Raw genomic sequence first — 12,885 nt, 5'->3', positions numbered from 1 at the left:
GCCCCACTGACTTGATCAGGTTGATATAAAAATTTATCATTTTTAAAAATGTAATCATTATAAATAGAGTATTAAAAGTAAAGTAATATTTTTCAGTAAGTATAATTGCTAATACTGTTTTAAGGACACTTTAAGATCATTATTTTATTTTAACATGACGCCATTGTGCTAATTTCATTGTATTATGTTGTGTAGCCACTAATCCACAGGCCAATGAATGGCTGGCCAAGAGTGAAAATGTCCGAGTCAGCAGGTTGGCATCTCTGAGCTGAACCAGATCACCAAAGCCTGCACTGACTTCACATTTGATTGATTCTGCCAGCAACAAAGCTGCTGTCTCTGCTGTAAAAAAAAAAAAAAAAAAATATCAGCTGCAAAATCAACAATCAATGAGGAACAACACTCACTTTTTTTTTCTTTTTTTAACTCATAATCACATTGTATTGCAACGTGATGACAACCAGGAAGGAAGCCGATAAGTGTGATGTCAGGATGGTTGAGGTGAGATTAGGCCTGTTGCGGCCTCTCTGAGCTATTTATCCTGTTAAGTGACAGATTCTGATTGGACAGGACTATCAGGGAGAACAATCAAAGACACAGCGGGAGCGAGAGGAGGAACTTCTTCTTACCGCCTGGAAAAGCATGGTGGGTACAAAAACACTTTCATCATATTTGGTGATTTTACAAATACAAGCACTTACATTTAATTACCTATAGTTGATAGATACAGTAGCTAATATGGACAGATTAGATGAAAAGAGGACAAAGAATACATGCTTGTGAATTGTTTAACCTGCTCCATTTGTGTTTGAATATTCATTATTTGAAGGTTCAACCTCGATGCTAATTCGTTAGCCTGTCTATGAGGTTTTGCATTATGTGTTAGCATTAAGATGTGTTTTTGTACGGAGAAGCCACGTGTTTCATTCTCTTTATCTCTTTTGTGCTCCTTTCACTGGGCATCTTAATAATCAGCTTGAAGCAAGCACAAGTGCAATGTTTTGAAGAACTTTTTTTTTTTTATCTCCCAAACTGCACACCACACCCTCAGGGCGGGGCAGAAGAGTAACGTCAGGCTGGTTAAGTGGTATCGGTGTATTAGTACACTATGCACTGACGCTGACGCTGGTATTGGTACATCCCTAATTAAGATTCAGAATGAAGATTCAACACTAATTGATATGTCTACCATAATCAGTAACTTAGTAATTCTTCATTGAGAAGTGCTTTTCAATAACTTTTAAACATGGGGTATGTGTCAGGCGCAGTTGATGCCAGTTTCTTGCCAATACGCACTACCCGCTATAGTACTGTCTTAAATAAAAGCCATGTTTCTAGCACACTTTTTCCCCCCCAGTAATAAACTGAGGTGGCAAAAGTACACACAATCTGTACTCGAGTACAGATACTTGTGTAAAAGGAGGACTAAATCAAACTGCTGCGCATAAAGGTAAAAGAAAAAAAGTGAGAAAAACATTTGTTTTAAAAACAAGGCCATGGACGAGTATCTTGCTTATCTATATCTTGTTTCTCAGAATCTGAACGATTATGGGTTATTATGGCCCCTCCCCTAATAATAATAAGGCAAAGGTTCTACTCATACTTAGACGTTGTCCACGTTGCTCTTTGCAGTCCTCTGCTCTGGGGCAGCAGACTTTGTGCGAGGACCCCAAACCCCCAGGCCTATCCCAGTCCTTCCTTTCCAGACAAAGGCAATCGTCCCGCAGCAGGAGGGTTTTGCAACCCAGGTAGAAGCCTTCTTCTTCCTCTTGGTGAGCATGGACACGGAGAATGGACATCTACCTGAATGTCCTCATCATGGACACTCTAGAATTCAAGGACGGTCTTTTATTTCCTTTGTGCTGTAGTGTTATCGCCCTCTGCTGGCAAAGGATGTAATTTATCTTCCTGCCTGTGTTGTAAATTATGCTTTTGTCTCTAAATAAAAGGCTGCTATAAAATGTGTTGTAAGAAACGATGCAATATGACTATCAATATTCCATGTCATGAAAGTATAGATTTTTTTTTCACTTTATTCATTCCTAGTTGAACTATGTAAAAAAACACTATTGAAATACTATACTGTAACGTGCCTTCTTCAAAGTAAAAAAAAAAGAAAGAAAAAAAAAAGGCTAATGCCGTACAGAGGTAGTTCTTTGACAAAATACAAAAAGTGCTTATTCATATCAGCCGTATCTTATTGTCATTCCTGTTGTTTAACAAGAGACAATCTGTACTGGTGCAAACAAATGATCAAAAGGGATACATGTTGTCATGCTTTGTCTCATAGCACCCAAAACAGCCTTCTTTTGCATCATATCATACAAGTAACATATCATGACATAAAACATACAAATGACAGTATATACCAAATAGTAAATGTTATACCCTCCTGACTACCAGAAATTCAATTTTGTCTTCTGTAGTGGACCTTTTTAATAATCCTGAATATCTCCCACCCAGTGCATACGATTGGATTAACTCCTTTTGTGCTCTTTAGAGGACATTCAGAGCTTTCCAGTGATACCAAATATGTAGGGGTGGGGCTTTGCTACCTTTGGTTGCATCATAAAAGAAAATGGTTTCCCTCACTGCAAGCACCCTTTAGGGAAGAGGGAAAGTAAGTTTATAACACTTTTTATTGAACAAATTTAGGCTTTAAATTTTGTTAGCATGTGTTCTATAAGACTCTTAAGAACACAAAGTATTTTTTGAATTATTTTAACTGTATTTGAGCCAAGCATTTATGTCCTCTGTAGTGGCCACATCATAGCTTAAAAATAAAAACTTTTTTTTTTTTCAAAAAATTCTTTTGCAGTAATCCAGTTACTTCACAAAGATTGGGGAATATAAAAATAAAAATGATTGGACAATATATTTTTTTCCTGGTAGGCAGGAGGATAATAATACAGTAAATGTCAAACACTTTTTCCAGTAAACGACAATTTGACCATCTAAATATGTAAACATTTTAGTGCAAACTATATGATTATTGCAAATTATGTTAAAGATGTGATGCAGTATTTAGATTTCAATCATCATACATTCTAAGTTAAAAAAACAAAAAAACATTCATAATGTGTTGCAGTCCAGAAGACAGACAGCTTTACCATTGGATATTTAATCCTTCCTTCCACAATCCAAAAACATGTATGTTAGTTCATCAAAAACAATAAATTGTCCTTATGCGTGAATGTGATTGTCTATCATTCCAGCTCACTTGTGACATGAATGAGGATACGCGATATAAAAGGCAGATGGATGAATTCAGCATTATAGTTAGTCAAAACGACAAACTGGTGTGCGGCTAAGTCCCAGTCAGCTCTGATCCCATACTGACACTCCGGAAACGCTGGGACTCGAAACATGGCATGGTGAGGAAGGATAGTTTCTGTTGACCCAAAGAAGGATGAAGAACGGAGGCTGCAGCTTTGTGGTGGTTGATGACAGGCTGCGAGCTGCAGTGCTCCAGACCATAGTGGGAAGTGGGGTGAAGGGGGAAAGGAGAGGGGTGATGGAAGTTGACGGGAATGGTGGAGGCTGGTCGAGTCTCTCGTGAGTCCTGGAGTGGGGGAGGAAGCTGCAACGCAGGATGTGCGATCTCTGCTTTCTCTTCTTCTTCCTGTCTTTGGTGGACACCTTCAACTTGGCTCCCATTTGTCCCAGCATCCTCGTCTCCCTCGCTGATATTAGAGTGCACGTGTGGCATCTCCTGCTCGGCCCCAAACTGAATCTCAAGCAGAGGCACCCTGGCGCCCTTCTCCTCCCTGAAACTACACACGGTGCTCTGGGTGTCCTGCCCCAACCCAGACGGCAAAGAGCCCCCTTTGCCTATTTTACAACTATCGCTGTCGTCGTCATCGCTGATGCACTGGTCGATGCTGGGGGAATGATAGAGTCTCTGAAGCTGGGCCGAGGTGCGTCGCAGGGCTCCGCTCATGAAGCCGGTGTGTGAGGGGCCTGCGTTCAGGAGCCGGTTGAAGAGAGCCATGTTGGGGTGACGGCTGACTGACTCCTCCATGTTCTCTGCAATCTCCTCCAGAGGCTGGAAGTGCATCTCCTCTTTGGGAATCCTGTCAGATAGCACACGGGCAGTTTTGTCAGTTCTTTGATAATCACACATGACAATGTTGTTGGTGTTGACCTTCTATATCAATCAAGGGTTGCTAATGCTTTTTATTACACACCTTCATAAGTCGGGAAAGTACTCACACTCTGTACTTACAGTAAGAAGAACAGAAACAAGGGATCAATAAAAGACAACTAAAGATAAATTTTAAAAGACTAGTTACATTAAAATTACTAATTTAACTTCTTTACTTATTGTAATTAATTGTGCTGAATTGTACTGAAATTAATTTCAACAATGAACACTTTTTTAAATGAAAAACACAATATACAGTATATATCCCCCATCTTATTATATATTTTTAGATTATTTTGTTTGTTTGTTTCTTCATTGTGTTTTTTTTTCCATCCAAGAGCTTGCTAGCTACAAGCTAGCGCGCTAAGCTAGCTCGCTAGCTGCTAGCTAGCTTAGCGAGCTAGCTAGCAGCTAGCTTGATTTTCATGCTATCAAAACAATGAATTCCCAACAACACAATATCCTGACAAGCCTATCTTGACAAAGTAAGGAGTAGAAAGTACAGATATGTTTTCAAATAGGGAGTCATCAGAAATATAACTCAAAAAAACAAAAAAAAACAAAATACCTGATTGACATAAACTCCACTACAGTAACTAAAAGTTTCAACAACTTGTAAAAAGTCTTTCCCGAAGAGAAGATACTATCGCTAAAACCTTCCTGTAACTATCATGACCATGTTTTTGACCTCATATTATATAAATGTAAAAACAACAACAATAACATAAATGTAAAAGTCACAAGTTGAATGCACACATAATGAGAAAATTAAATCTCACGCCATGTCAAAGGTCGACCCTTGGAATGAGGGTTTGCGCAGGACAAAAAGAGTCGCAGCTGTATAGGGCGGTCTCGGGTTGGAATCGTTCCAGTAGCGATCTCGTTCCATCATCGGCAGATCTCCATACATGTCGTCCACTGCCATCATGGACACCTGCATGGTGAAAGGAAAATGCATATTTACAGATTGACATAAAAAAGAAAATAAGGAATCCACATTGTTAGAATGGATCTTTACTTTACATTACTTTTGAATTTGTGCTCCGCGGGCGTGTTTCGCCTTCATATTACAAGCATTTTCCCTCCACCAAATCCTTTCTTAACCCAAAATTGAACACTGGCATATTTAAATATTTGATTGTCATTATTATTTCCCATGACTTGTGATTTCAAATTCAAACTGGACAACCGCTTTACGGTAATATACATTTTAGTATGACAGTGCAGTGCTTCTACTCCACCAGAAGCTATGACTTGATGCTTTGAAAAACGACATTCTTGAATCAAATAGATGCAGTTGCAATGAAGTTCTCGTGGCTGTTGAGTGTAAGAATGTAAACAGACAAGAATGAGCCAACCTGGAAATTTCTATCAATCAACCAATTGGTTTCAAAGTCATCGTCATCTTCTCCAAAAGGGTTGATCAGCTGCTCTGCAACCTTTTAGCAATAGAAACATTTACCAAACTCCAAAAGATATTTGACGGCATTTCATTTTATGTTTTCAAAGTCAACAGCCACTGACCTTGAGCCACCCGGCATAAAAGAAAAACTGCAGCAGGGTGAAAATGGGCACGTAGAGGTCAAGGTCATGGCCTGGATATCCTTGATTCGGATCTAGGAACTGGCGACCAATCAGACATACCAGGAAAAAACTGTACACTGCTAAAGTCACCACCTACAGGACAGACAGGATAACAGGTTGCACTTGTCTTTAATTTTACTGGCCAAACGATTGGGTCATGTGACATGTCAGAGACAATGCATCGAGTCACTTCTGTTTGGGGTCCAACACATGCTTTTAAGACTGCTAAATGGTTATTTGTTTGCTCTGACAAATCTAAATGGAACAAACCTCATATGACATCTTTTTGACTTTCAGGGCTTTATTTTTATGCCCAGTCTAGCGCAAGGCAGTCTAACTGCATGTGCACATGGGTGGATTATTTTTTTTTTCTTTTGGTATTTTCCTAGCTTAGCACAAGTAGTGGTGGCTGATGTGCACCGACTGGGAAGGAATGCAGCTGACTCCTGGCCAATCGAAGCAGCTCCCCTCATTGCTTTTAAATTAAGTGCAGGGGCGAAGTACAATTAACATAAACTGCAGAAGATCTCCACTAGCCGATAAAAGCTTTGTTAGATTTATTTAAAGAAAAAAAAACAAGTCTTAAGTTAAGTTATGATAATAAAGTATTTTTATTAGGGGGGGGGGGGGGGGGGGGTTACCACAAGTATTATAATAATATAGTTCTCCTATTAATGTAGAAACTTCATGAAGGAAGAAAGTCACATGTTAAGTAAATTTTAAAAAATACAAATTTGTTCGTATAAAATTACGCCTTTTATTATCTCACAAAAAAAGTACACATTCTGGACTAAATACATACTTTATTGTCAAATATAGTACAGGGAGCCCTCGAGTTATGAACGAGTTCCATATTTCCTAGGCCGGCGACGTAACCCGAATTTCCACATAAATTGGATTAAACTGTTCAAGTCAAAATTTATGGGTACAACAAAATACTTTGTATAAAAAAAATACATAAAAATAAAAATAAGATTTGGAACTTACTATTACTGCTTAGAGGTGGATGGAAAAGCCGAAGATACTCCCGATGCACAAACACAGACAAGTGCTAGCACTACTGAAACAATGGAGACAAAATGGTGGACATGGGATAAAATGGCAGACGAGGCACTGCCGTCGTAAAGTCAAAACATCGTAGGTCGAGAGCGTCGTAACTCAAGGACTCCCTATATGTCTTTTGTTAAAATAAATAAATTAATTAATAATAATTATGATGATAATAATAATTTATTCATGCAGGGATGTCATTGGTCATGTGATGATATATCACAATCATATCAAAGCTAATGTAGGAAGATGTGCCATATGTTTGATTTATTGTTCCAGTCCTCATACAGGGATACACTTGTCTATCCAGTATGTATTTGAAATCTGTATCTCTTTTGATAGTCACACAAAAAAACAATACTTTTTAGTAGATCTATTTTACTTGTGTTATTCAACTTTATTGGTCCCCACAAGGAAGGGTTATACCGTGAAGAGAGATTATATTTGGTTGCGTACGTGTCTGCTTACCTGAGTATAAACCAGTGGAACGCTGATCATGTCATAATGAAACAACATGCCACATTTCCCCCTGAACACATTCAGCTCCTGCTTGGAAAGGGTCACAACATGAATGAGATCACATTCCAACATGAACCGTGTGCGCATGCACGCGTATGAGCGACACACCTCCAGCAGCAGCTTGAGCATGTGATCGTCTTTGACTCGGCCCTCACAGCGGGCCACAGCAGCCAGGTTGGTGAACCACACGCAAGGGATCCAGTATTTGTTGTAAGGAGAGTGGAGGCCTTCAAATTTCTTGCGCTCTTCTCTGGTCATGAATCCTAATGTGAAGTGACAATTCTTTCAATCGATTCTTTACGTCAGCATCGCAGTGGTCATATTTGTGGGAAGTAAAGTTATACGGTACTCACCAGCCTCCACCACGTGGTCCATGGTGGGGAAACGCTTGAAGACGGCCGTGCTGACAGATCGGAGGATGAGCAGGGCCGACAGGCTGGCGTAGCGCATCATAGTGCGTCTGAGCAGGCGGCCTCGCTCGTCACTGCCCTGCAGGCCCCCCGACAGGACGCACATGAGCCGATCGGGAAGCGGGATGCTCGTGTACTGGTTCCACCAGCGGTTCACCACCAGGGTCACGTAGAAACCTGCTCACGGCGTTCCACAGGAAACGCAAGCTAAAGGTCAACTCTGCTGCTGGGAAGGTTGTATTAAAGCGCAAGATGAAGCTCGACGTATGCTAGAGGGGTCATTTCAATCATCTGGCTGGATTTTATGTTGAATGAAAAAAAAACGTTTGAATAACCCAAAAATGCCATTTTCAGTGATGTGTCCTGTGTCCTGCACAACCATAAGCAGGACGCTGGTTTGTCCTCCTTTTTATAGAAAATTAGCCGCGGTTGAGTTTTTTTGTTTTTTGTTTATACCCACTCACACACACACACACACACACACACACACACACACACACACACACACACACACACACACACACACACACACACACACACACACACACGGCCTACTTCTCATAGGCCACATACATGGGCCTCTCCCAGGCGGAGGATCGAACCCACGCCAACTGGCACAAAAGGCAAGTGACGGTTCCACTCCTCCACCTGGAGCCCGCCGCGGTTGAGTTTATGTGACCCAACATCGGCCCCACCCCACATTTGTCACAACTGGTCTGTGATTGGCCAAGAGTGGCTTCAGTTAAAAACCGCGTATATCATTGGTTCAATGAATGTAAACAAAGCTCCACGTGTGGCTATCTGACTACGTCATATTCTCGCCGTCTTCTTTGACAGCAGTGAAAAGTCAGCAAAAAGGCAGCACTAGCAAAAACGCCAAAATGCCGGACATCTTTTATTATTGAATGGAAGAAAGAACAAAAATTCCTGGTCAAAAGCAGTTGAGACTCGTTTCACGGTTTCTGTTTCGGTGTGATGTGGACGTGAGAATGTCAGGACAAAGCAGGTCGTAGAACGGAAACGCATCAAACTAAGATGTGAGCAGCAGGTGCGTCGTCACTGAACACATTTTTTTCCTTGTCATTTGCTTTTCAAAAGTTAAGTTTTGCGGCATGTTGCACTTTTACGGAAGCTTGTCACTGCTTAGTGGTTTTAAGACCTGGTAAATTAAATAAATTGTCAAAAAGAAGTTTGTCTTTTTATTGATATTTTTTACCATTTAGTTACACAAACATGATCTATAAACCATGCAAAACTTTATTGTTGATGAAAATACACTGCAGGTCTGATGTGCAGTGTTCCCTCCTTTTCTGCTGGGGACAGGTTCCAAAAAATACCCGCAATAAATGAAATCCGCAAAGTTTATGTTTTACATTTATTATAAATGTTTTAAGGCTCTAAGACCCCTCACCACCAGGGTTATTATAGTTTCGGAATTTTTCATTTTAGTTACTTTTGATTTCGTTTTGAGTTTTCTTTTTTAAATTTAGTTTTTATTACTTTTCAGGGTGGTTCTGTTAGTTTTTGTTTTAGTTATTTAATAAATGTTTAGCTTTAGTTTAGTTTTAGTAGTTTCAGTATTAGTTTTAGTTTGTTGGGGGGGTATTTTTAAAATGTGTGTTACTTGCATGCAATATTTAAAAAAAACGCCATGGGACCAACGTCATCTGGAGTTGCTTTTCTATTGGCTGCTGCTAGATGACATCACTTCTGTGTGACACACTTTCAAAGGTCCTTATTCCGGTTAATATCAAAATAAATCTAATTAAAATCACATTTAATATCATCCCCAAAGGCTCATGCATTAAATTAATTACCAAAGACAAAAACAAAGGACATTTTTTGCTGTAATTATAGTTAGTTTTAGGTAGTTTTGTAAACATAAATGTAGTTTCAGTTAGTTTTCGATTTTTAAACAGCATTTTTGTTTTTATTTTATTTTGTTAACAAAATTGTTTTTTGCGTTTTTAGTTTCAGTTTTTTTTTCCGGTAGATTTAGTTAACTAAAATAACCTTGCTACCCACACAGTTGATACACTTTTTTTCAACGAGGCATTTACATTTTCTCACAATTCTCTCTTGTTTTAAACACTCAATATTCAAACCTTCTGTAAAAAAAAAAAAAAAAAGCATGCAAAATTGTACTAAAAAAAATCCACGAAACAGCGAGGCCACGAAAAGTGAACCCTATTAAAGCGAGGGAACACATTAATTTTTTAAAATATGTCCTCCTTTTTGACCTTATGAAAATGGCCACCCTACCGCTTACCCAGTACAAAGGACATTGGGATGAGGCTGGCATAGTGGTTGCAGTAAATTGCCAGCTTCTCAAAATACCTCTTCTGATCATCAGGCAGCAAAAATCTAAAACAAAACAAATACCATTAGCACGCTAATTATTTGCTGTTGCTAATTGAAAGCGTTGTTACCTGTATGTGATACTGATGGCCGTGTACATGGCAAAAAAAGCCAGGAACTCCTTATACAGCACCTTGTAGATACTTCCCTTCCAAGCCAAAAGCAGCTTGGAGAAGCCGCAGAAGCGAGCGTTTGCAACTCTGGCCGTGTAGGTGACAGTCATTGTTGGCAGCATGCACCAGCTCAGGAGAAACACACACCGTAGGTCTCAGTCACCTGACTAATGCCTGAATGCAGACCACAAATGAAATGTAAAAGTGTGCTTCTTACTAAGGCTGGGTCGCTGCCAGCTTCATTCTGCACAGCAAAATTGGAAGTGTTAATTCAACACCTGTTAAATTTGACACCTTATTAGTGTCTAAATTGGCCCACACTACATATAGTGAAAACATTTTTGAAAGTGTTATTTTTGTTTTTTACATTGAGATGGGGTTAAAACAACTCTGACGATAGTTTGTGTGGCGATAGGTGTGAAGGCGGAGATTTCTTACATTTCTTCAGAGTTAATCTAACACTAGGTGATCAACTCTGTATAAGAACACCAATTAAATCTGAAAATGTTACAAAATTACACTTCAGCATTTAAAATAAACTCCCAAAAATGTAACACTCCAATTTCTGCTGTGTAATACGTTTGCAAATTTACTATTACCTGTATTTGTTTTTAATTTAGTGATTCTTTCATCGACCACTAGAGGGAGGCCAAATACTGCTAGTAGTACTTGCACCACATTGAGAAAGTTAATGCTTGTCATTGTCTATATGACGCTCATAATGAAACATCCATTTAAAAAAAAAAAAGTCTCAATTTTTAACCTGCATGGATAATTACTCAAATTAAAGGGATTCTTTACTTATTTAGTCATTTTTGGCAGTCAAACATTAATATTTTGCCTATAATAAATTTGATATTTTCATTACTTTTCATGTACAATTAGTACCTTTAAAAACACATTTTACAACTTGCTGTCGATTGAAAATTACATTACATTACAAGTGCTCAGGCACCAATCACAGCTCAGCTTGTAAATGTCACATGGCCAAGGTGAGCTGTGATTGGTTACCTGAGCCCTTGTGATGTCATTTTCAGTCGACAGCAAGTTGCAAATTGTGTTTTTAATGGTACTAATTGTATGTGAAAAATAATGAAAGTATCAAATTAATTACAGACAAAATATTAACTTTGTATTTCTATAATGGGCTAAATAAGTGAAGTATCCCTTTAATGTATTCATCTACAATTGACTGGTGATCATTCCAGAGTGAAAAACACTCAAAGTGAGCAGGGATAGGCTCTGCTACTCTAGCTCACTCTGGACCCAACTGAGCAGTGAGCACAAGCACTAAATAAAAAATGGATTATCATTTATTTGTAGTTTAGTGTTGTACAAGTTCATCACATTTCACTGAGAATGTACATCTCTTAGCTAAATAAGGTCATGAAATTACAAGCGAGAAACAATTCGCAGCTACCCTTCAACCATAAATCAAACTCATATACACTTGACACTTTTTACTGTTTAATTTTGCATTAAAAATGGTACCATTGTAGTAAGGTTTATATTAGTGTCTAGGATTTCAATCTTTGACATCACTTTGGCTACCAAATATGGTTCTATGACAAAAACATCTGACACATTTGTGACCATTTCAGATTAGTTTTAATGAATCATATTTCCACTAAATATTTTTTATGACTTTTAAACGGAAATATCTTACCTGTTAAAGTCTCGAAGTGCTAATTGCTCATTTCGGTAGGTAGTGGTCCATGGCGAAGTAGCTTGTGTTCACATTATGGTTAGAGGTCCTGAGTGTGAATGAGTTCCAATGGTGTTTTTGGCTCAAGAGCACAGACGTCCCCCGGCGTCTGCATGGCACTAATCCTCGGAGTCTCCTTGGTGTGTCCAGTGGTCAGTGCGCCCCGGGGTAAATCCCCAAATGGAGGAGGACGAGCGGCTCGTTAGCGCGGTTCCCGACCGGGAGGAGCTGCTGGATGATGGAGCACAAGCGACAGGCCGTAACTACCGAACTGGACTGGAGGAAATTATGAAAGCCCAGCATGTGTAACTTGACAAACATTTGTGTGGTATAATAGCAACAACAACAACAAAAAACAATGGAATCATTCTGATGATTATATGAAACAAGTGGGCGTTAAATGGAATTATGGCCGTGTTTCTTGTGTATTGCTGCAGAGGACAATGTGAAAGGTTAACTACTGCTTCATGTTTTGTCGAAGTCAATCAATCCATTTCCCAGTTGGAGTGCTTGTCTTAGGGCGAAGTGCTCGCTAATAAGCCAATCAAATGAATGTCCACAAAAAAGCTCTCTGTTGAATTAAGTTTAATTAACACTCGCAACATCATTGCAAGAAATTCACATAGAAAAAAAGTTTTTGGTTTTTTTTTTTGTTTTCTTTTACTTGTAAGCATTCACTGACAGGATTTACTTGCATCATTAGCTGAGTCAATCTGTATCCACATCCATCTAAAAGTTCAGCTTACAGTTCATGTTGGGTGACATTCACTAATTCATGATCAACAATGCACTTCATGATGCGAGACATGTTTTTCTAGTGTCCTCAAAGTTCAAACTATTTGACAGTTAAGAGCGCAAACCTCATGCCGGAAGCTCGGCAGGGATCAAATCATAATTTGGATCATATACTGCCATTGAATCTCAGGATGCTGCATTAGACCACAACAGAAGTAACCACTAGTTGAATTATTAGATCAGCTCATTAAAAACGTCCAGGTATAA

At 39.0% G+C, this 12,885-nt stretch overlaps 1 protein-coding gene and 1 long non-coding RNA gene across 3 annotated transcripts; one reads left to right on the top strand and one right to left on the bottom strand.

Moving 5' to 3' along the window:
• The first annotated feature begins 321 nt into the window (after positions 1-321).
• LOC144021319 (uncharacterized) lies at positions 322-1,905 on the top strand. Its single transcript, XR_013284103.1, has 3 exons — positions 322-501; positions 571-645; positions 1,633-1,905. It is a non-coding gene; the product is annotated as an uncharacterized LOC144021319 (long non-coding RNA).
• Positions 1,906-2,054: 149 nt separating this feature from the next.
• best2 (bestrophin 2) lies at positions 2,055-12,084 on the bottom strand. Of its 2 annotated transcripts, XM_077525501.1 has the most exons (10): positions 11,845-12,084; positions 10,137-10,352; positions 9,977-10,071; positions 7,651-7,884; positions 7,406-7,560; positions 7,247-7,324; positions 5,669-5,821; positions 5,503-5,583; positions 4,924-5,078; positions 2,055-4,073 (listed from the first exon to the last, which is right to left on the bottom strand). In XM_077525501.1, exons 2-10 carry the CDS (start codon positions 10,298-10,300, stop codon positions 3,308-3,310), a joined length of 1,881 nt encoding a protein of 626 aa, XP_077381627.1. In that variant the 5' UTR covers positions 10,301-10,352; positions 11,845-12,084; the 3' UTR covers positions 2,055-3,307. The 2 variants fall into 2 exon arrangements, with proteins under 2 accessions (XP_077381627.1, XP_077381628.1); XM_077525502.1 differs by lacking the exons at positions 10,137-10,352; positions 11,845-12,084 and having other exon boundaries at positions 2,056-4,073; positions 7,651-7,786; positions 9,977-10,056.
• Positions 12,085-12,885: the final 801 nt, after the last annotated feature.

This window comes from Festucalex cinctus, chromosome 6 (assembly GCF_051991245.1).
Source record: "Festucalex cinctus isolate MCC-2025b chromosome 6, RoL_Fcin_1.0, whole genome shotgun sequence".
Classification (NCBI taxonomy): Eukaryota; Metazoa; Chordata; class Actinopteri; order Syngnathiformes; family Syngnathidae; genus Festucalex; species Festucalex cinctus.
The sequence above is the reverse complement of the archived record's forward strand: the minus strand, read 5'-3'. Positions and strand labels throughout refer to the sequence as shown.